General features: G+C 38.2%; 1 protein-coding gene across 4 annotated transcripts in view; it reads right to left on the bottom strand.

The window, feature by feature from the left end:
- Cblb (Cbl proto-oncogene B) overlaps positions 1–23,125 on the bottom strand; it is a 180,490-nt gene that overhangs the window by 5,380 nt on the left and 151,985 nt on the right. For 2 of the 4 annotated variants that reach the window (XM_075964244.1, XM_075964252.1), the window contains exons 14-17: positions 16,151–16,297; positions 13,119–13,216; positions 10,275–10,415; positions 6,190–6,309 (exon numbers count right to left, since the gene is read on the bottom strand). In XM_075964244.1, coding sequence (XP_075820359.1) covers positions 6,190–6,309; positions 10,275–10,415; positions 13,119–13,216; positions 16,151–16,297 — 506 coding nt within the window. Of the gene's footprint in view, positions 1–6,189; positions 6,310–10,274; positions 10,416–12,850; positions 13,004–13,118; positions 13,217–16,150; positions 16,298–23,125 lie in introns of those variants that run through there. The other 2 variants (XM_075964271.1, XM_075964262.1) reach the window with 2 other exon arrangements.

The raw sequence follows: 23,125 nt of genomic DNA, 5'->3' as shown, positions 1-23,125 counted from the left end.
TCTCTCTCTCTCTCTCTCTCTCTCTCTCTCTCTCTCTCTCTCTCTTTCTTTCTTTCTTTCTTTCTTTCTTTCTTTGGTTTTTCGAGACAGGTTCTCTCTGTAGTTTTGGAGCCTGCCCTGGAACTGGCTCTCGTAGACCAGGCTGGCCTCGAACTCACAGAGATCTGCCTGCCTCTGCATCCCGAGTGCTGGGATTAAAGGCGTGCACCACCACTGCCTGGCGATAATAGTTTCTTAAAGCGAAACCAATAACATTGGTACCAATGAACAGGCAGGACTCTTGAGAACAAAGAGAATTAATTATATAGTCATGTAAAGAATATATAATTACTGGGTGTTGCCAAAATCTGTATTGGTTTTGCATTTATATTAAACTATATATCACTGTATAGCATCTAGGCCCTCACTACTTACTGACTGGAGAACAGGTGTTGCAGGATACTCACAATTGCTGATGCCACTAAAGACTTAGGCCCTTGCTAGAAGTAGAATTAATACAACAGGGCCTGAGCTGACTTTTACCCTCTGAGTCGAAAGCACAACAGGGACCACCATTCCACTTTCAGGAGTATCTATATAGTGAGATCCTCACACTTTTTCCTGTTCATACTTCCTTACCCTGTGAATGGCTAGTGTGTCTCTATTCTCGTATGATGCAGAAACAGATGGTCTACCTGATTTTAATAAGGAATATATGATATCCAAACTCACTAATGCCAGCTGCTAAACAATCTGGGATGTGAAAGGAAGACATGGTGACCACTAGAGTCAAATCTAACACTATATAGTAAACTAGTGTCTAAGGCCCAGGAAACATTGCAGAAGAGGACTGTGGAAAGATTGCGAGAACCAGAGGACCAGGATGCCTGATATAAGATGGTGTGTGTGTGTATGTGTGTGTGTGTGTGTGTGTGTGTGTATGGAAGTTGCGCTGATGTGGGATTCCCATCTATATGCTGGGAATATGTTTTTATTACCATTGGTTAATAAAGGAGCAGATTTGGCCTATGGCAGGGCAGAATAGAGATTAGTAGGAAAACTAAACTGAATACAGGTAGCTTTCGGCACATAAACAATTCAAGGAAATAAAAAAGCACAAAAGCTACATGTAAAATATCTAGGGATAAACTTAATTATGGAAGTAAAAGCACTCTATTGTCAAAGTCATGAAACAGTAATTGAAGAAACTGACAAGGTAAACAAAAAAGGATAGATTTCCATATCCATGGATTTGAAGACTACTGTTAGAATGTCTGTACTACATAAATCACTCTATAGATTCAAATCAACCTATAGACTAAAGTGCAATACCCATCAAAATGCCATGACCCTTTCCACAGATTGAAAAACCAACCCTAATATTTATATGGAAGCAAAGCAACCTTGAACAGAAAGAAGAAAGCCAGAGGGAGGCGCCACACAGCAGACTGCACGACATACTGCTGGCCCACAGCAACACAACAGACAAGGCTAATGGAACTGGGATCCGGAAACAGACCTGTTCATCTGCTGCCAACTGGATCTCACAAAGACTAAAATCACACAGGGGAAAAAGAATGCCTCAGCAATGGTGCTAGGAAGCTCAGTATCCATATGTAAAAGACTGAAACCCAACCCTTATCTCTTAATCACCTAACAAATATCAGCTCTGAATGTGCAGGAGGCCCCGTTGGTACAGCTCCAAGTCCTTTTCTTTCTTACTGTTGGTAGCTGCTGTATTCTTCAGCGTACATGTCATAGTGTGCAATTCACAAAACCGTAACAAACGAATGAGATTCCTTCTGCTTTACAGATGCGAACTGTTCAAGAGTGAAGACAGAGGTGCTAAGAGGGTTTTCTGATATGAAGGAGCAGCAGGAACCCAGTGGAGGGCTCTGCCACGGTCATGGAGCTTTCCCTGCTCCAGTGCCTTCCACTCCTTTGCTGGCACTGAGGCCCCTTCACTGCTGGTCCTATTTTGTTATAAAGGAACCCAATGTGCTTTAGCAATCACTGTTACATTACATGGAGGTGTGACTGTGGATTATGAACTAACTTGGTTTTGGCTTGGCCACTGATTATGTTGGTAATCACAATATAAGCTTGATTAACAGTAAAAGAATAAATATGTGCATAGCCTACAAAAATTGTCAGAATTAACTTGAATTCTATTAGGCTAACGCTTGTCTCTGTGGGATCCTGAGTAAATTGTTAAAGCTTGCTGGGTTTCTTTATTTTATAAATTAAGCTTATTGCAGAATTGCATGTATTTATATTTATGTATTATAACTATGTTTTAAGGTATATAACAGCATATACATTATATACAGTATAACATTTTATATGAATAACCACATAGAAAGAATTGTATATACTATACTTGTATGTGAAATGACCCCAATGATTGTCATAATCAGCTTTCTAAAATAACTGTCGGAATTTGTATTCTACTCTAAATGCTTAATAAATTAAGTCTTACATAACATGTAATATCATCTGGGAAATAGACCTTCAGTAATGTAGTAAAGAAGTACTATTCTTGGAATAAGCATTAAAACTCTTTGACTAGTAATTTTTTATGTTCAATAATAGTTGAGAATTAGAAGAAATAATGTGAATTCAACTAAATAAAGAATGAACAAAATCTCAAAATATATTATAATCTTGTTATTCAAATATAAGTTGCTTCAAAGAATTTTGGAGCCCATTTATGTTGTGATGTTGAGTTATTACAGCATCTTAGACACAGTCTAATCAACAGACACGATTTCACATATGGTTTTCAGTGCAATACAAATAAATGAAAGACCTTCACATACACTATACTTCAAACACACAAAGAGCAGCAGCAGAGACTGCTTTAGATACTCATGCCAAACATTTCAGCGCTGTGGTTTTGAATCAGAAGCGCAGGAAGGTTTTCAAGAGGCATCAATGACCAGATGAACTGTGAAGCTCAACCACACTGAAATTTCCATCGTGGAAACAAAACTAAGTGTTAAATGCAGTTTACCCTGTCACTAGGAAATCTTCCCTCTGCATTTCCAACCCTTGTGTGAATTATAACCATGATTTCCAGCTGAAATCCTCAGAAAGATTACTAACAGAGCTGTCTGCTCAATAGTCCTTCAATTTTCCATTAAACTAATAATAGAGGAAACCAGCACTGCAGTTCATCCCCTTTCTAACAGTATCCCCTTATTATGTCAGTATATTTAGCAATTAAATAATTTCATATGAGTCATGGAACATTCTAGCATTGTTTTCAAGTCCTTGAACTACTTTTTAACTGCTAATACCATGAATAACCTCCGCCAGGGCTGACACTGCAATTTAAGAACAAGCAGTTTGGAGTGTTTAAGGAGTTCAAACTGCTGCACAATGGGTATTATAACATGAGAAAAGCAGCATGAAAATTTTACAAAATTACATGCAGTGACTGGAGACATGAGCTACATGGGAGAGATGAGCTCACGTATAGAAGTTGTTCACTGGCAAAAAGTTGCCTCAGTACAGAAGGAAGTGATTTTAAAATAAATCAGTGAAATTTTAATTTTTGCAACTGCTTTTTATCATGATCATTTGATGAAATACCAATAGTAACATTATTTTTTAATTTATGAAATACTTCCTTTGAGGGGAATGAACAAATTTGAAGTTCCTTTTAACTACGTAGATGCACTTATACACATAACGTTATTAAAAGGGAGACGAGAGGTTTCTATTTTATTTTATTCATATTTATTTATTCATTTTTTTTGAGGCAGGGTTTCTCTGTGTAGCCATGGCTGTTCTGGAACTCACTCTGTACACCAGGCTGGCCTCAAAATCAGAGCTCCTCCTGCCTCTGCCCTCAGAGTGCTGGGATTAAAGGTGTGCACCACTGCCCGGAAGAAAATATTTCTAAATTGATGAAACTGTATTTTTGAATTCTTCAAAACCATTCTTTTCATAGTTTGTTGATAAATAAGCAACTATCAAGTATTTATATAGCTCCAAAAGGGCGTAGACATTCAACGTGTTAGAATTAGCAATGACACCAGAATCCTTGTTAGGTCATATAAAAGAGACTTTGATAAGAATAGGTTATTGTGGAACAGAGTCCTGAGGGCACATAGCATCCAGGTCAGGTTTTAACTGAGGACATCTACTCCAGAGGTGAGTACAGGTGTGCAGGTGTGGAAAACTAGCATGCTTCCTGTTAACAAAAACAACCCAGAAACAGGGAATTGTTTCTGTGCTTTGCTAGTGTCTGCAAAGTTTAGAATGAAATATTTGATGTTACAGCTGGAATTAGCCCTTAATACTATTGTATTTCTTACGGAAAAACTAGTTCAATCAGGTTAAGTGGATGTTTCTGTGTTTGCTACTCCAAGCACTCTTGAGATTTCTATTGTATTGCTAACCCTGATCCAAACACTAGAACACCTGCAGGATGCTCCTGTGCCTACAACACCCACATGCTACAGAGCCAACACCAAAGATTCTGTTAAAAGTGTCTCACAATAACTCTACTCACGATGTATATACCTATATTTTGACACAGTTGATAGTGCTGAATATATTTCAAGTCAGATGTGGTGCTTTTGCCAAAGGTCTATCTTAACAGTATTGCATTAATGGCTTTGCTTTCTCATGCCATACAGGACTGGCAGATGTTTTCACTCATCGATTTCCAGGCTTTCTCATCAGTCTATGTTTTATTTGGAAATACACCCTATACACAGAAGGATCTGAGTGGCTAAACGTGAACTGGACAACATATAAACCAAAACTTGAAGAGGTCAATAGGTTTTCAGGGTTAACACCGCTGGGGTTTCAGAGTGAACTCTGCATCTCCTGTATGGCCCCATGGAGGATCTACAATGCTGATAGTTCTCAGAGCAGCTCAATAATCTTTATTCAGAAAGTCCCAGGTATATGACTATTACATTTAACAAATCTTCAGTGAATTGATTTGAGCTTAAGAATAAAAACTGAAAATACCGAAATCATACAAAATCTAGTGAAAGACTTGTGATGTTTACAAAGAGGAAACAAATATGTTGCTCATGAAACCAAGTATCCAATTTAACAAAGACATCAGTGACTAAGTGTCCCTTTCATGTCCCCATCTATATTCTTATATGTGCTGGGCAACCTTATGGATATCTGTGTATCACTTAAATAGTTTGTTTGGAGACAGGGTTTCGCTATACAGTCCACTTGTCTTTAGTATGTCAATATATATATATATATATATATATATATATATATATATATATATATGTTCTTCCACACATTGTAAGGCTTCTGCTTCAGGTTTTCAGGTTCTAAGTGCTGGGGTTACAGTGATATGGTGTGGCTCCATTTCTTGTTCTTGCTTGTATTCTTCAGTGTGATGATATTTGTGGTTGCTGAGTAAGTTGTGAGTATGGAACTTTCAGGAAAGGGATTAATATTGATTAAAAGGTCCTGCACTTCACAATGCCTGAATAGGGAGATGGTCACCTATGGAGAAAGAAGTAGGTTCTCACCAGATACCAAATGGCTGGTACTTTCTCTTGGCCTTCTCAGCCTTCAGAATGTAAGAAATGAATATTTGCTGATTAGCATCTAGCCAGTGGTAGTCACTCTAGCAACCAAGGGGTGACACTCTTAGCTTGAGTGTTAAGACACAGACAAATGAATCAAGCAAATGAATGAATGATGAAATCTGAGGTAATAACAATTATCAGGAACAATCTTTCTCTACATGACACCCTATCTTGAAAAACCGACCAACCAAAACAAACAAACAAACAAACAACCCACAAAACCAAATAATAGTAATACTGGCTTGGTATTCCTTCTAGAGAGATGCTCGTCTTGATGTGAAATGAAAGAACACAGCATGGGCCGACGTACAAAGAGATTTTCTATATTTCTCAAATCTGATGAGACGAAATGAAAGGTAAAAGCAAGAATATATGCCATGAAACAACAGCTGTGCACTTACTGACGGTTCACACAAAATAGTAAGCCTCCTTTTTCCTCCCCTGAGGCAGTTTTCTGGGTGTTGCTTTCATATGTGTGCTTTAGAAGCCAAACACAAAGGATGCTGAAATAAGTGAATGCTTGGGTGTAGTGCAATAAACTAAAGACAAGGCCACAGAACGAACAGTGATACAGCACAAAAATGTGATACAGTATAAAAGAGGACACCATTGTTACTGTTCCCAGTCAACTCACCAGAAGATGAAGGAAGCTGGTCATAGTCCTGGGAGGCTCTGTTGGGCTTCATGCTGTCTCCTGGTGCTCTCCTGGCAGGAGGCAAGGGAACCTGGCCACTTGCTGGCTCAAAAAAGGGATCTTGAAAATAAAGATAATTTTTTAATTAAAAGGATGTTTTCCATTGATTGGCTGAGGAAAGAACTTTGGGAACTTGAGGACTGTAGATTCCGATAAAATGGATTAGACAACTGATTTCCTGAGCAATCATAACCACTTTGACTATGTGGGTTTTGTAATTCATCCATTTGTTCAGGGATGCTACTTTCTTGACTTCAAAATTAAGACTACATATTTTTATTTCTCTTTTCAGATCACTTATTTAGCCCCCTCTTAACTCTAATTTCTTTCCCCCACATAAACTCTTCAATGAATAAAAGCTGCTGAGAGGAAAGCATGAAAAAATATAGTATCCACTTTGCTTCTAAGAGTATTGTTGGATCGCTTGAGCTCCTTAAGCTCTGTGTCAATATAATGTAAACAAACCTGGAGTTCGGAATTTTTAAATGAATTAATGAATGTAGAAATATCTGTAAATGTAAGATTTTTTTTATTCATTGCACTATATTGGAAGTTCCAAAATATGCTAATACCCAGTTGTTAGCCTGGCTCACTGAATAGTAAATTCAACTGCAAAAAGAAAAAAAAAAAAGAAAAAAAATACCATTACTAAAAATAAAGTTTAAACACACAGTAAAAATGCACTTTTTTTAAAACCTTGCCATATAAAACTGTGAAATATAAATTATAGATTGAAAAATCATTTCACTAAGAATGATATAATTCATTCTGTGGAACTAAAGAGAGAACACGGGTCTGTGCTGGCAGAAGTCACTAGCAGAGCAAGCCTACCTGCCTTAAAATTAGTACTGTGTGGCTGAAAGCCTTAGCACCCTCTCTGTTCTAAACAAAAGAATAATAAAAACATTATCTCTGACATCTTCGGCTCACTAAAAATTTCCACTCTCAAGTTTCCCTCATATTACTTTCTTCTGTGTGTACTATCTCGGAAGTTATTCCAAGTTCTTTGAGGGCAGAATTTTTCTCACTTCTGTGGTTTATATGAGATCTTCTTACTCGAATACACAGCAACAGGCAAAAAGCTTGGCAACTAGCTTATGCTCATTCATATTTTAACTACTAAAAATAAATCCATGCAGATACAGATTTTGCATAAAGAAAGATAGGCTGTAAATACATATAGTTAGGCTATAGTTTAGATCATTGGTTCTTCATTTGAATCTGACAACAGTAATAGAATGTGATAATTTGAGAAGAATTGACATGTTTTTAAACTTGCCTATTTTCATACGAATTTCTGACTAGAAAAGGTAAGCACCATTTAAAATCATAACCTAATTATTATTTCATGTACTCTTCCTGCAGCAATTACCACCAGCTTTATCATGCCTTCAGAGTACCCACACTTGCTTACTGCTGTAGAGCCAAGTCACAGGCTTCCCAGATATGTCTGTCATTTCTAGACAATCACTGTGAGCTAATGAAGTTACAATCTGTATACATTTCAATATTATAAATGGGCTACAAAATACACAATTGCAGTTTTTAAATGTCTTCCATTAAACCATTTTACCTAAAGAGGGACACACTAAATTATTATGACCACAGCAAAAACACTTAGGATCTGCTCCTTCACCACAGGCTCAACTTTGTGTCCAGCTAAGTTGCTCCTTGTGAGGTACAAGGTGAAGGTGTATCCTTGCTGAAAGTTATGAAACTGGAGCTACTGTCTCAAAGGAAACAGCACTATGCAAGATAATTACTAGCTGTCCTCTGATAAGGAAAATTTGAAAATCAATGAAGCTTTGGCAATTAGTTTCTTTAAAAACTAAATAAGCCTATTTAGGATTAAAATATACAATCTGAAGATGCTTCAGCCAATTGTAATTATACAGTCATACATTATTTGAGGACATAACACACAATGCGATCAATTTGCTAAAGAAGCAATGTAGTACTGAGCCTAATTTAAGCATAGGAAGGAAGGTCCCTCCTGACTTCTTACAGCAAATTCCCAGAAGATGCTGCTGCACCGCAGAGGAGAACAGAGTGTTGCTCTCGCCCTGGAACTTCTCACATCTGAACACGGCAGCCTCCACATGGGAAGGGCACCGCAAACGACTTCCCTCATCTGACTTGAGTTCTGTAAGGGCAACCTCCCAGATGGCACAAGCTCTCTGGCTAGTCCCATCACGGCAATGATTCGATAGGTTTGAGTAAATCATACCCCCCGAGTCCTTTTCCAACCACCTGGTATTTTCTTTGTATTTTATTTATGCAGACAAACTTGTATGTCTCCAAGTTAAAAATACTACTTCTCTTTAACAAAGTCAGCTTCACTAGACTTGGAACTTGAATTGTGACTTTAAGATTGGATATGGACTTCAAAAGAGATTCTAGGTTAGAGGAACAGTGAGAGAAATCTTTAATAAGTCTGCCAAAGACACAGTGCATCCCATGCCCTTCAAAAAAGACATTCATGCAGGGTGTGACAAGACTTAACGCTGTCCTGGCTTTGGCTTTGTTGCTTAAGCACAGGCCCCGGCACGAAGCTGCAGAAATGCCTATTTCAACCTTCCCACACAAAGGAATGCTTCCTTTCTTTTTCTTTTTTGTTACACAGAAAAGGAGGCAGCACGTATGCCCAGCGGTTGCCTTGGGTTTGGAGATAGCAAATCAAGGAGCTTTTGTTGAGGACTTGCGTTTTGTTAGTGTTTGATTGGCTTGTTAGAATGGATGGGCCACACACGGTAGTGGGAATTATAATTTTGCCAAAAGCAATCTTGTGTGAAAGCGCAAGACGGAAAGTATAAAGGAGGACCCGAGTTGCATCTCTGCATGGCTTCCCTTCCTCCCCGCACTGCAGCCATGAGGTCTCTTTGTAGAAAGGCAGTTCCTGCCATCTGAAATTTGAACTACAGAGACGTCACCGGGTGGTAAGGCTGGCACGCAGGGCATAGAAGGCTGGCATACAGAAACAGGCATTTAGTATAATATTTTGAGCAAATGCATATCTTTTTGTAAGATATCTATCTTGTCTTTAAATTGGGAGATTATCTCAAGGAACTCAAATCTCAGGATTGCGAACTAATTTGAGTACACTAATTAAGAACATCCTAGACAGCACGGAGACCGCAGAGGAAGGTGGGCAACCACCTTCGCTTAGTTATACAGTTCTAAAAGTGGAGTGCTGCACTGCAGTCTAGTATGTGTGCCTTTCATGAGGTTTTACTCTGAGTGAAGAGCTGTCCTAAGCAGTGTGGCACTGTGTTTTTCTAGAAAGATGATTAAACATTCTGTAAGATGTAACAAAATATTTTCTGCTAGCTCTTGGAGATCCTGACTTCGTTATAAAAGAAGCCAGTGAACAGAGACCTCATGAATCAGGATTTAAGTCATGCATATTAGGAGTGCAAGGAAGCCAATCAGAAACTGCCTACAACTCAGCATTGAAGAGTTGGGGCTCCATGCTTGACTTAGGACACTTGATCTTGCTTAGGCAGCATCGTGGGAGTCCATAAACTGCATGAAGGTAGACCCCGCCGGCACCTAAAGGCATTATTTGCTTTGTATAACATGCAGAACATGTGCCCTTTGTCCTTCCCTTCTTTCTTTTTCTTCAAAAATTTCCTTCAAAAATACACAAGCCAGTCCCAACTCCCTCCCACAAACCTTCAGCTTTCTCCTCCACCAGTGGATCTCCTGTCCACCCTTGCATCGCTTTTATAAATAGTAAATAACCCACTAAATTCAACTGGTGTTGCCTACATGTGCACGGGTGTGGGGTCAGCCAATGGGCTGTGGGTAACCACTATGATTCCTTATTGCTCTTTCCACCCTTGTGCTATTCCACCATTAAGTCAATCCAGTGTCAAGCAAAGCAGCTAACCACTGTTCTCACTACCAAGGAGTCTTTCTGCTGATATGGCAGGTCTCAGGAAACACTAACATGAATTTGGTGGCATAATCTCAGATGTAGTTTATGTTAAGAGAAAATTCTTTCTTGGCTTTTCACCCACTCATACCTGAAGGAAGAAGGAAAAGGTCCTGTCCTGAGGAAGGTCGGCTACTGGAGCCTGGAGGTTTCGAATGTTCAATGAGACTATGTCTTGCCGGAGGTGGGGGAGGAGGGAGAGATGGGGGGAGAGCATCAAAGGCATCTTCACCTGCATTTAAAGGAAGGTCGTTATCAACACTAGAATTTCATTAATCAAAACACACAGAGTCAAGCAAAAGCCAGGACTGATTTCTTTTCTCCTATTACTTCTAAGTTCCCTTGCAATTTTTATTCAACAGTTCACTGACATTCATAATGGACTTGACCATTTTGCGGAAGAGTGTGGAGAGAAAATACATATACACAAACGAAAGACTGAAACACCACCATTAAACCTTTTTTTCCTGTTTCCTGAGTCTTTGTATAAAAAGGAGCATTTCCAACTATGCATCAGCTCATGGTCCCGTGGTCATCTCTGTACTATTAGTATACTAGAACTCTGAACTGAAGACCATGATCAGCAGAACAGAAATCTCTAGGAAATAAAAAGAGTTCGTGACCTCTCATGAGAAAAATCACACCATGCAGATATAATTTAATGCTGGGGAACACTTCCAACCATCCCCTCACAGTTGATCCACTGGACTGTAATCACTGACATTGTACCAAACATTCGGTTTACCAACAAAGAACACACAGCACATGCACAGTGCATGAGACTGCATTGTTCACACAGCAGTCATCTCCAGAGAAGAACATGCCAGTGGAGATCTCCTTTTGATTGGCCCCAAAGCTCGTTACCTTCATGTATGCATCTCTAAGGTTTACTCAAGGTATAAACAATATTGCAGTGCGGCCTTATGCCTATGGACTTATCCCTGCCACTTTGCTAGACAACCCAAAGTCTTTCTTACCTTGAACTTTAAGAAAAAAAAATAAAGGGAACTGAATATAGTTTCTAAATATGTATGTCAAATGTGCTGCTAGTGAGACAGGCTATATGTAAACAGCTTCGTAGGTTATTAATAAAAATCACATGTATTTAAGTTGAATGCATTAAACATAAATACTTTAAAGTGAATTTGTTTTTGTTGTGCTTGATTTGAAAAAGTATACAAAATTTGATTGAATCATCATAAATATTTTTTAATTAAAAATATTTGAGGATATAGGAGAGATTTCTTACCATTCTAGGCTCTTTCTGTCACATAATCAAATCCTAATCTTTTATTTTCTGTCCCTAAGTGTCAAAACCATACTAGAAATCGGGTAATAAAATATCAAACCTTAAAGTGTTTAGATTCTATCAAAGGGAGGTGGACCTATTCACAGACATTTATGACTGACAGGTCAAAGTGTCTGGTTGGTCTTATGAAAGAGAGGTTATGACAGGAGAGAAGAGAAATAAAAGTGGCATCCATGAGGTGGTGACAATCAGGAGCGTGTGGAATACCAGAGGCTTGGACACAGATATTTGGGAAAATCAGGAAGTGAGTGTCCTCAGCTGAGTAAACAGCAGGAAGTGATGCACAGGAAAAGCTAGAGGAAGGTCCAAGGACAGACACAAGCTGTAACGTCTACTCTCACAGCTAAAGAGCAAGGTCATCATCCACCTATGGCAATTATATTGAACAATAAAACCTGACTTCACAAGATGAGATGCAAACACTGATCCCTGACAGACACACAGAGAAGGATATGAAATAGTGTAATCTACACAATAGAGACTTGAGTAATGAGTCGAGACCCAATACAGAGAAAAAGCAAACAAGGAAACAAGACTATAGATTAAAAATTAGGAAGGTCTTAGAATTGAGTCAAATAAAAAAAAATAAAACAAAACAAAAATCCCTGACCAATAAAAAAGAAGCAAAAGTAATTGTAATTGGACAGTTCAAAATACTAGCCAGTGGTACATATCAGGAAATATAAAAGTTCCCCTACTATTCTTGGTGATTCAACAGACAATTCAAAAAAGCTTACAAATGGATTAAAGAGAACTTGTTCTTGTTATCTAGAATGAAATATATACTTTTTAAAATAATTTAACCAACTTGAGATGACCTGGCCATTTCATGCTGAAGTAAAGTGTAGCTCATGTTTACTAAGAATGAGTCCGGATGGAGGAGACCTGCCTTGCCACTCCAGACCATCACTTGAATGGCCCTGGGACATAGACCAGGGGAGTGAGCAGCACTTTTGAGTCTTAACACTGAATCTAGTCTAGAAGAAAAAACCTCATGAAATCCTCACTGATGGTCAGTTCTTTTAGGTCATTATTTTGTGAAGGTTTTGAAAGGATTATATAGTGGAAATATAGCTTAAAACAAACTAGGTTAAGTATTTTGCTCTGATTACAAAAGTAGTGTGATATAATAGAAAATTCAGATACATTAAAAATTCAAAAGATGCTATGAAAACCAATTAAGTTTCACAGCTATTTCCTAGACCATTAATTTTTCTGGTAGAGTGACCGTCACATGAATGCAGGAGCCACCATCACCTGGAGGACCAGATTAGTCAAATTCTCAACCCAGAGTCTGCATTATACTGAACTCTTAATTCTAATAATGCAGATACAGAGAGGAGGGCAGGGGAAGTTTAAGCTGTGTTTAAATTTTCAACCTAATGGAGGGATGAGAAGATCATAATGAGAGGGCGTCCTGTTGAGTGAAGAACCATGCTTTGGGTTGTCCCGGGGTGGAGGCCTGGCAGGTGGTAATGGCACTGGATCAGAGGCTGAATCAAAAACATCTCCTAGAGGATAACACAAAACCTTAATGTATTTTCAGTATGAAAACTGAAGGGAACTTTGCCTTTAATTCCAGCCAGTAAGATGTATATTGCAAAGGAAAATATATTCCATACATACCCTTCAAATAGATGCCTAACTCTGGGGTGTTTGATCTCTTCATCTCTGAAGGCGTACCGTGAGTTCCATTCAACAAACAGTGACCATTATCACAAGACCTAATATGGAGACCAGAGGGCAAGAATCATTTAAGAGTCATGGCGGGCATGAGGTGAGGGTCACAGAGGGCACTGTCATACCTACAAAGGTAGTAAGAATACAAACCCAATTGTTTTTTATGAAAGAAAGCACTAGTAACATTATGCACTTACCCTGACACGTGCTTTAAAACCAGGTGTAAATGTCTGAAGGTAAAAGTGTCTCTTTCCAACTGAAACCAGAGCCATTGAAACTACCAAAGGGTAGTTAAAACATAAACCCATCTGTGTAGAGAATTTATATATCTCTTTGCAAGATTTCAGTTGCATCTGACCAATGTTCTGGTAACAGAGAACTATGTCATTCAAAGCTATGAAAGCTCTAATGGCCTCAATATTTGCTGATGACATTGAATATGTTTGTTTATGCAACTTAAGCATTCTGTGAAATAAAATTTGACTAGGGCCTTAAAAGAGAGGGACGACTGTGAAGCAGTCAACAATTTCCTTGAAGTTTGACACGGAACACTCAAAGACCTGCAGTGTCCGAACCCACATCACTGCCTCTCTGACACCTTAGGGAAGTGATGTCAGCCAAGTCCCATCAAGGCTTTTAATCCAGGTAAATATTAATTCACCAGACAGGCAACAGTCCACTGGATGAAACTGGGGCATGGACGGATGTAGGAGGGCTGGGAGACACTGCATACTTGTCCTTTAGCATCTGGCTTAGTAACAGCTGGCTAACAAAGAGCCGCAGAAAGAAAAGTTTCATAATTTCTTTTGAATTATTCCGATATCTTAGAGCAAAGTAAAAGTACATACATAATGGAGGAGAGAGTGGATATTTCAATAGCTACTGCAAGAGTGATTCGCCTGAAATTCATTTCTAGTCTCTCTGGTGGCCACTTCTTTTTAACCGGCAAGATATGGTTCATTTAAGAATAGTTACGTATTGAATCTTCATAATGATGATGGATTTTGCTGAAACTGAATTGAATTATTCATTTACTGTATCACTTCCCACATACTGACAATTTATTTTTTTTTTTTTTGATGTTCCAAAGGGGGTGGGGCGAATGGCATACAAGGAAAAGGAAGTGCTATGGAGAGGAAGTCTTGTGCAGATGACATGAGTTCTCCCACCATCCATTGATTTTTGAGAACAAATTAGATAAATAATTCAATACAATTAAGCTTAAGGATTAGCAACATTTATTACTTCTCTATAATTGGTGGGAGATAGTTATGATGGTCATAATTCAAATTTACTTTCAGTATCCAAAAGGCCAGTCATTGAAATCTCATCCACTATGACTTGATAATTAAAGTTTGATGAATTAAAATGGTATCCGTCCGTCTTCCATCCATGAAAAGAATGGGAATCCCAAAGAGACCAAAAAATTCCTGTCCAATTTCAGTTTTAAATAATTGCTACACAGTAGTAGGAGCCAAAGAACTGGAATTTGTTAACAATTTACACTTGACAAGAAGGAGAGACTTTCCCCCAGCTTACTGGGTGCCAGGAGCTCCCAAACGATCTCCTAGCTATTTTCTTCTCAATAACACTCAATGGCATGGTTAATCAGAAATAGGTACTCTTGCCATAACAAGTGAGAATGCAGATGTCAGCACATCACTAAGTCTGGGCAGTAACTGTCCACCAGCATCCCTTATGGGACACAACTCTGGTTAAAAAAAGATCTTAGCTAGGAGGTGGTGGTACATGCCATTAGGCCCAGAATTCAGAAGGCAGAAGGAGGAGATCTGAGTTTAAGGCCAGCCTAATTTACAGTTTGAGTTCAAGGGTTCTGCCAAGGCTACATAGAAAAACCATGTCAAAAAAACATAAAAAAATCTATTTCTTTCCCAGTACTTCCTTTTAAACCTTGTGATACACCCGAGAAGTGTTTTCACCTCCAAAGAAGGAAATACAACTCATAAAATGCCATCAGCCAACTGACCTGGCCTCCGAATGAGACAGGACACTAAGTTAAGTTGGGAGAGATGGCTGTTGGGTTCACTGTCTCCCATCACTCAGTCATCAGGAGGCTCCAGGTGGCAGAGCCACCACCAGCAGGGACTGAGCAGAGCTGAGCCAAGCATAACTCTTGAAATATTATGCAAGGGGAACCCAAGCTCAGAAAACAAGTTTTAAACCTAAGAGTAGATTGTTACATACTGGACAAGTCAGTAAAATGAAAATTATTATGTAAATGCTATTACAGAGAAGAATAGTTAGATACAGTTATATGCATGAGAAGCCATGATTTAGCTTAAAGACAAACTGACATGTCAATATATGTAAGCCATTATTGATAACCCTTATAAAAGTAAATATGACTGACACTTCAAAGACCAAGAATGTCTGATTACAGTGAGGATAGCAAAAAACAAAATGAAAAAGAAAACTCGTGTTCTTCATATTCTTATCCCACCCAAGAGGAAGTAAAAGAGTACTTTGTCAAAAAAGAAAGTTGAGAGAAGGGACTTTAGCCCTCCCCACTGTCTTATGATTTCAGTAGAAGCACATTACACATCAAGAAGGGAAATGGATAAAAATTACACTAGTCTTCACATAATGAAGAAAAATTCTAAGGAACGTTGACCTAGCACCTTAATATTAGTTTCTACGCAGTAATTTTTCTCCTTGATACATAAGCTTGGAGCTGATGAAACTCATTAAAGTATCTTAGGGAAAATGCATGCATTAATCATCATTACATGTAAGATATAGCTACATTCTATTAGATCGTAATTGGCTTTTGCCGGGGTGGTGTGTGTGTGTGGAGAACAAAATGAAGAAAATAAATAGGAATGATAGGGTAGCAAGAGGAAGTTACAGACTTCTAGCCAAGCACGTTAAGGTTGACCTGCAGAGAAATAACCCCATTCTTGACAGTCTGATGATGCTTATGCAGATGCAGGATGGTACAAGGATGCTCATCTTCTTACCGGACAGGAGGTTTGACATTATGACAATGAGATGGTTGTGAATTCAGGGAAACAGGGTGGGATGAAGGAATCTTGTATTCATCATCATCTTCCTCTACCGTGTCTCTTGTTTTCTCCGAGAGACAATTTGCTAATGGACCAGTACACCTACCAGAGGAAAAAAAATCCAATCTGTTTTAACCATCATAAATATTCAGAGCAGGATGGTCTGATATGACATACATAAATAAAGAAGCTACTTTGTCACTTGCATTTTTCAACTATAAACTACTGTTCTTACATCCAATGTAAATAGAAAAGCCTTGAAACATTGGTAAGATAATATATTGATACCTATGGTTTTTAAAGGGTGCAGTCAAGGGAAAAAAGTAAACTATGAAATAAAGAAAGGGCCTTATAAACATGAAGTTCTGTGAAGGCTCAACCTTAAGTCTCTGGCTATTACCAAGAGTTTAAAAAGCTACAATGAAAGAAGCAACTTTGTTGTGAACTAATGATCCTAGTGCTAGACTTCATCCCATAGCAATAACTAAGAAATAAATGACCAGAATTAGAAGCAGATAATAACCGAATTCATTAAACCTCTGAATTTGAAATGCATTATTTTTATAATTTGCAATATGTAACTGGTAAAAGGAGTTACAATGAATGATACCATGGTAAATTTGAGCTTTTTATTTCATCATTTGGGTAAACACATAAAAGTGACAAATACTCTACTTCCTATGTGGAATTTAAACTGAATTTCCCCAGAAAGATTTCAAAGGAAAAGTGTTCAAAGCCAAGTTTGTAAGATACTAGAAAAACATGGAGCCAAATCCATTTTAATCATGAACTTCACAGGAAATGTTTCTTTAAAAAAAAAAAAGTGCAATGTTTCATTAGAAAAAGTGCAGTGTTTCAGCACCTTCTGTAGAGGGAGCAAGAGCCCTTTGGTACACAAAGCAATCAAGTCTATGCATTTTTCATTTTCATTTCTCCTTTGCCACAAAATACATTTTCCATTTTGATTTCTTCTTACCACAAGCTGAGTGTCCCTATCTGAACTCCTTGGAACTGAAATACTTTTTCAGATTTTTTTCTTCATATTTTGGAACATTTGCATACCTTACCAGTTGCGTATCCCTGAAGCAGCTTTTTATTTTGGAGAATTTTCTAGAACTATTTCACTCAGGTCAGTTAGGATGAGCAGTTGTTACAATGGAAAATAATTTCAGATGTGTTTTGTGTGTGTGAATGTATGTATGTGCCTAGGTGACCATTTGGAAAGATATTTTGGAAAGTCCAAGGTGTTTTTTTGTTTGTTTGTTTGTTTTGGTTTTTCAAGACAGGGTTTCTTTGTGGCTTTGGAACCTGTCCTGAAACTAGCTCTTGTAAACAAGGCTGGCCTCAAACTCACAGAGATATGCCTGCCTCTGCTTCCCCAGTGCTGGGAATAAAGGCGTGCACCACCACTGCCCAGCAAAGCCCAAGGTTTTTAAGTTTTAATTGTATAGATAAATTTTAGAGAGTTCAGGAATAAAAGAGAAGTCTCCTTTAGGAGTTTTCAAAAGTCTATATTTCAATTTTTCTTTGAAGAAGTTTTCAGTACTAGTTTTTAAAGCTGTATTTGTTAGAGGTGCTTTAGGATCAAATGACAGTTAATGGTGACCTAAGACCAGAACACAGGCTATGGCATTCATTAATAAATGGAAGTGTTGCAACCAATATGGTTGAACCTTGGAAGACACACCCAACTAAAGGTAGGAAAGTGCATAAGTATCAAACGAAGACCTGACAGTGTTTTAGTAGGGACAGAAACAACAACTGTATTTTCTTGCAAATTCTAAATTCTTACAAACAGACATCCTTCAGCTACTACTGCATCAACCAGTATGTCTTTCTAACCAGAGCCGAGTGTGGCCTGTATGCCTCGTCTACGTCCTGGTGTGCTCTCAGTGTGGCCTGCATGCATCGTCTATGTCCTGGTGTGCTCTCAGTGTGGCCTGCATGGATCGTCTACATCCTGGTGTGCTCTCAATCTCATTACACTCTACTGTTACACAACTTATGTAGACCGTGCACAGAGAAGATTCAATAACCGCACCAATAGCAGGAACGGTCAAATCTGCCACAGGTTACCCCAAAGAAGTGCTTCATTATGAACAATGAAAAATAATTTTTATTTATATTACATTTATTATTTATTTATGTGTATTGTGTGGTCATGCCAAGGTATGTGTGGAGGTCAAAGGACAATTTGTGAGATCAGTCCTTATTCTCTCCTTTCATCATATTGTTTCCAGGTAGAGTTGAACTCAGATTGTCAGGCCTTGCAGCAAACACCTCTATCCACTGACTGGATATTTTTCCAGTCCAAGAATGAACAATTTAAAATAAAGTCTCGCCTGGGTAATTCTAGACTTTACCTTCACCAACAGAAAATCTTGTCTGGCTAGTCAGAAATGACTGATGTAAATATGAAAGGCAGGAATTCTATGAGACAATAAGGGCTTAGTGTCAGAAATTACTAGTTGGAGATTTTTATCAGGTTAAATGGATTTTAGTGTGAGTTAACCAGCAGTGAAGAAAGCTGTGTGCTCTTTATCGAAATATGAAAAATACATACTGGTATTTCCCATTTATTATTATTTTAATAAAGTCCTTTAAGAAAGTTCCCTACTTTCTCTTAAGTTTTAATGCTTTAAAAATTCATTAAAACTTTATTAAATAAAAATAGACATCAAAGTGAAATTAAGCAGATCCGAAGTCTATATATTTACTTTTTTTTTTTTTTTTTGGTTTTCGAGACAGGGTTTCTCTGTGGCTTTGGAGCCTGTCCTGGAACTAGCTCTGTAGACCAGGCTGGTCTCAAACTCACAGAGATCCACCTGCCTCTGCCTCCCGAGTGCTGGGATTAAAGGCGTGCGCCACCACCGCCCAGCCCCGAAGTCTATATATTTTAAAGAGCTTGGGTACAGTTAGAGTAGCCAGGCAGAAGCTGTGAGACTTCACATGGCTATTACACCCTCACCACCGAATATATTTATGCACTAATCCACTGTACCGAATGGAAGATGCATGACAGAGCTAAAACGAGAAAGGGAACTCCTATTATATCCTTCTTTAATGAGTCACAACAGCCCATGAGTATTTATACACACTCAAGTGTCCATTACCTCTACCGAATCCTTTCTCTTCACTTAAGATTAACCATTGATGATATTTCTTCCCAATCTTACAGTGTACCCACATGTTACACACACACACAGGCACGTGCACACACACACACACTCACAAACACATTTGCATGCTAGAATACAACGTGAAGGAGAACTTGTGATTTTTAGTTTTTCTGAGATAATGTGACCTTGCTCAATATTACACATTCTACCTTGATTAATTTTCCTGAGAATTATAATATTCTACCTAAATTCACACAAACCAATTTCTAACACCCGTTCAGCACATTTCACTCAGTATTACGTTTTTTGAATAAGAAGAATGAAAGCCACCTCTGTCACAAAATGAAACAGGAGACAAAGGTTCAAGTAAGAAGGAAGTTGTGTGGGAAACACCCAACACAAACCCACACTCGCACAATTAGCTGCGGCAGTTTTTCCTTTGAAAAACGCCTTCAAACCTTTCTGTGTTAGTCAACAAGCGGTGTGGTGGCATAAATGAAGTGAAGATCACAGTTCGTGTATATGTAAGCTAGATGGTAGACTTAAGGACATGAAGACTTCAGTCACGATACACCTCAAGTGGCATTTCCCCAGAGGAAGAGAACAGACAAGCTATTTGGCTGGCTCCAAGTTAGAGATGCCAAGTCATCACTCAGCCATTTGGAGCCAGTACTTCAACACTGTTATGCTACTCCACATTCCTGCTGAGTCTTGCACTCTGCTGTAATTCCTGAGTCATTGCACATGGGGATACATTTTTCCAGGCTCCAAAACTATCATCTCCGTAACTTGAAAGTTACCTGAGCTGTCCTAAACGCACACTGACTTCCTATCTTGAATGCAAAAGCGTATGCTTGATGATAAGAAAGAAGTCGACTTTCTCGTCATCAGCGAGACCCTTTTCTGTACTAGCTGGGGAGTAGTCAAACCTTTCAAAGCTAAAGGCTCACAAGTGTGTTCCACCCAAGAAGCACACATTCCCAGAGTAAGGTGTAAGCACAGAGCTGCTTGACTACCTGCTGGCCATTACCATTCACCCCTACAGCACACCTCAAATATCACCCTCAAGTGGTTTTCATTCCTAATGGGAACAACTCTTAACCCATCAACAATCTCTGAAAACAAAAGCAGACCCCTTCACATTTCTGGTGGCTATAAAAATCCCTGTGAAACTGGCAGCAAATTCAATAACTTCCTCTGGCCTTTTCTATTATGTACACTTAGCATATGTCCTTTCATAGATGTGTTTACTATACTGCTATTTTACTGTTTGTGTCTGAACTGCAACGTGTTTAAGGGACGACCTTAAGTTCATCAAGGATTACCTGACTTTGCACATAATTGAGCACTTACAAGCTTTTAGATAAAGATAATGAAAGGGTATTAAAGAAGAAAATGACCAAGCTGGTAAAAAGAGAGCAACGATTTTCAGAACCTTCCTTAGACAGAAAGGCATTTTAAATAATACACTATTTTACCTGTTTTCTATATAGAAGAATCTGTTCACTCACCAACGGTAGTCAATAGAGTCTAGGGTACAAATGTTTTTATTAAAGTGAAACTTTAGGCCGCCACGTTTTATTTCCTGTTTCTTGTGCTACACTGTCCTTACCCACATAAGAAACATCTGTCACTCAAAGAAACCAAAGTCTAAAAATCAACGAAACAAAATAGTGATATTTGACATGATCATTTCATGACTACAGCACATAAATTAATATTTATGTGCTTTTGAGGGTTCCTTCATGTTATCAGGCAGAGTGGAGCATGCTGCAGCCCCGAGCTTTAGAATAAGCTTTGAAGGAGAGTATTTCACAGATTGGCTCTGAACCTGGAGACAGCGATGCAGCTGCCTCACACCTGTGCCCCAGGATCAGGCTTTCCACACACACAGGTTGGGCTCCCTCCCTCCCTCCCTCCCTCCCTTCTCCGGAGGGGCAGCTTATCAGAGAGACCTTTCCTCAGAAGTTCATCTCTAGGGAAAGCCTGTGTGTCATTCGTTATCCTGTTCTACCTTTGATTTGCCTCCCGGCACTCACCTCTAACGGACAACATCCAACACAGCTGTTACTTTCTACTCTTCTTCATTACAGCACTCATTCCGAGTGGGAGGGGGATTAACCTCAGTCTCCCCAGTCTCCAGAGAGCACAACAGAATGGAAATCAGAGAGCTGGACAAAAACTGGTTTCCATTTTCAATGAACCTCTTAAATTAGTACCTTATTTGCTTAAAAGACATGTAGCAACATAAAGACCACCGCCTCCTACCACACAGAACTCTTTAAGAAAAGTAGGATCCAAGAAGCACTGGTTCTAAGGTATTTGAAAGCTTGGGATTAATATGTCCAAAGTACAACGGTTCATTTGTAAATAGCAAAGCATAGGGAAACCATTCTCTGAGAGCAGCGACATCCTTCAGCATTCTACAATACTCTTTTACTTGGAAGTATCTGCTCCATTACAATTTAAAATATTGTCTCTGTTCATTTGACAGTATAGTACAATAAATTTGACAGTATAAGACAATAAATGTTGAACCGTTTAGTCTTCCATTTGATTGAACTTGAAAATGAAATCAAATATAATTTAGTAAGCATATAAAATACATATTTATATGTGAATATATTAATTTAAATATAAAGTAAAATAATCCATGTGGTATTTTTTGTCCTCTCAATATAAGTTATTATAATAAATACCTAAAGTTCAAATTTTACTTAAAGCTTTGTATTTATAGTCAAATGTCAATAATGTTAAGTAGAAACCATTTAGAAAAAAAAACATTTCAGGAAATTAAGTATCTCTACAAACAATAACTGTTTCTGTCACTTTTACTATACACTATCATATTTTCAGAAATAACAGTCTTGTGATCACCAGGACGAAGTTTAGCCAATAAGGAAACCTCGCAGAACATCCTTTGCCCTTAAGGAAAACAAATACCAGTATCAAATGTTTAATAATCTTGAAAACCACTTTAATTAGACAACTGAAATAAATGCTAACTAATAATTTGGGTATTCTTAATTTTAACCTGAGATTTTCACCATTTGTGAGAACCATAAGTTTCTTTTAGGCAGTGATTTATAATTTTACTTTGGCCTGAGGTTTGAACACTGACTAAGAATCTAAGATGGCAATGGGGATCTAAATGTCTAAGATCCCTATGTCAGTGAGCATAGGAATTTTCCTAAGACCTTATCTCTATCATCCTTCTATGACACACGCTTGCTGGAATCAGACCATACTCTCCAATGGGTTAAAGTAGAGTAGTATTAATAATAAATGATGTAAATATTATCCAACATACAATTTTATTATCAACATTATAATAAAATAATATAAAATATAATATAATAATAATATAAACAATATAATGATTATAATTAAAGTGTTACAACCATTATAAGAGTAACATTAGTAAGGACAATAGTTCAACTCATACTGGTTTATGCAATAAGAATATGGTCAGCCAATGATACTTGACATTATTCATGTCACCAAAATTTCCAATATAATTAACACCACATAGTGAATAACTCACAGCGATTGCTGCATAGGGAGTTGAAGCTCAAAGGAGTTTAGAAAACATTCAAGTTAAACCTATCTTCTCATTTATCAGCCAGATAGAAGTCAGAAGCCCAGGGAGGGTACCTTCTCCAAAACAGGGAACTAATGACTGCTGGAGTAAAGTGTGGAACCTACTGTGATTTTACTCTACTGCCGACTTCAGAATTTCATGATTTCACAGGAAAAAATAGTATATATATTCTGAGGGAAAATGGATGTGACGACCTCAAGTGACAGAGGA

The sequence above is a fragment of the Microtus pennsylvanicus genome, chromosome 1, assembly GCF_037038515.1.
Source record: "Microtus pennsylvanicus isolate mMicPen1 chromosome 1, mMicPen1.hap1, whole genome shotgun sequence".
NCBI lineage: Eukaryota > Metazoa > Chordata > Mammalia > Rodentia > Cricetidae > Microtus > Microtus pennsylvanicus.
Note: the sequence above shows the minus strand (reverse complement) of the source record. Positions and strands in the feature narration are given on the sequence as shown.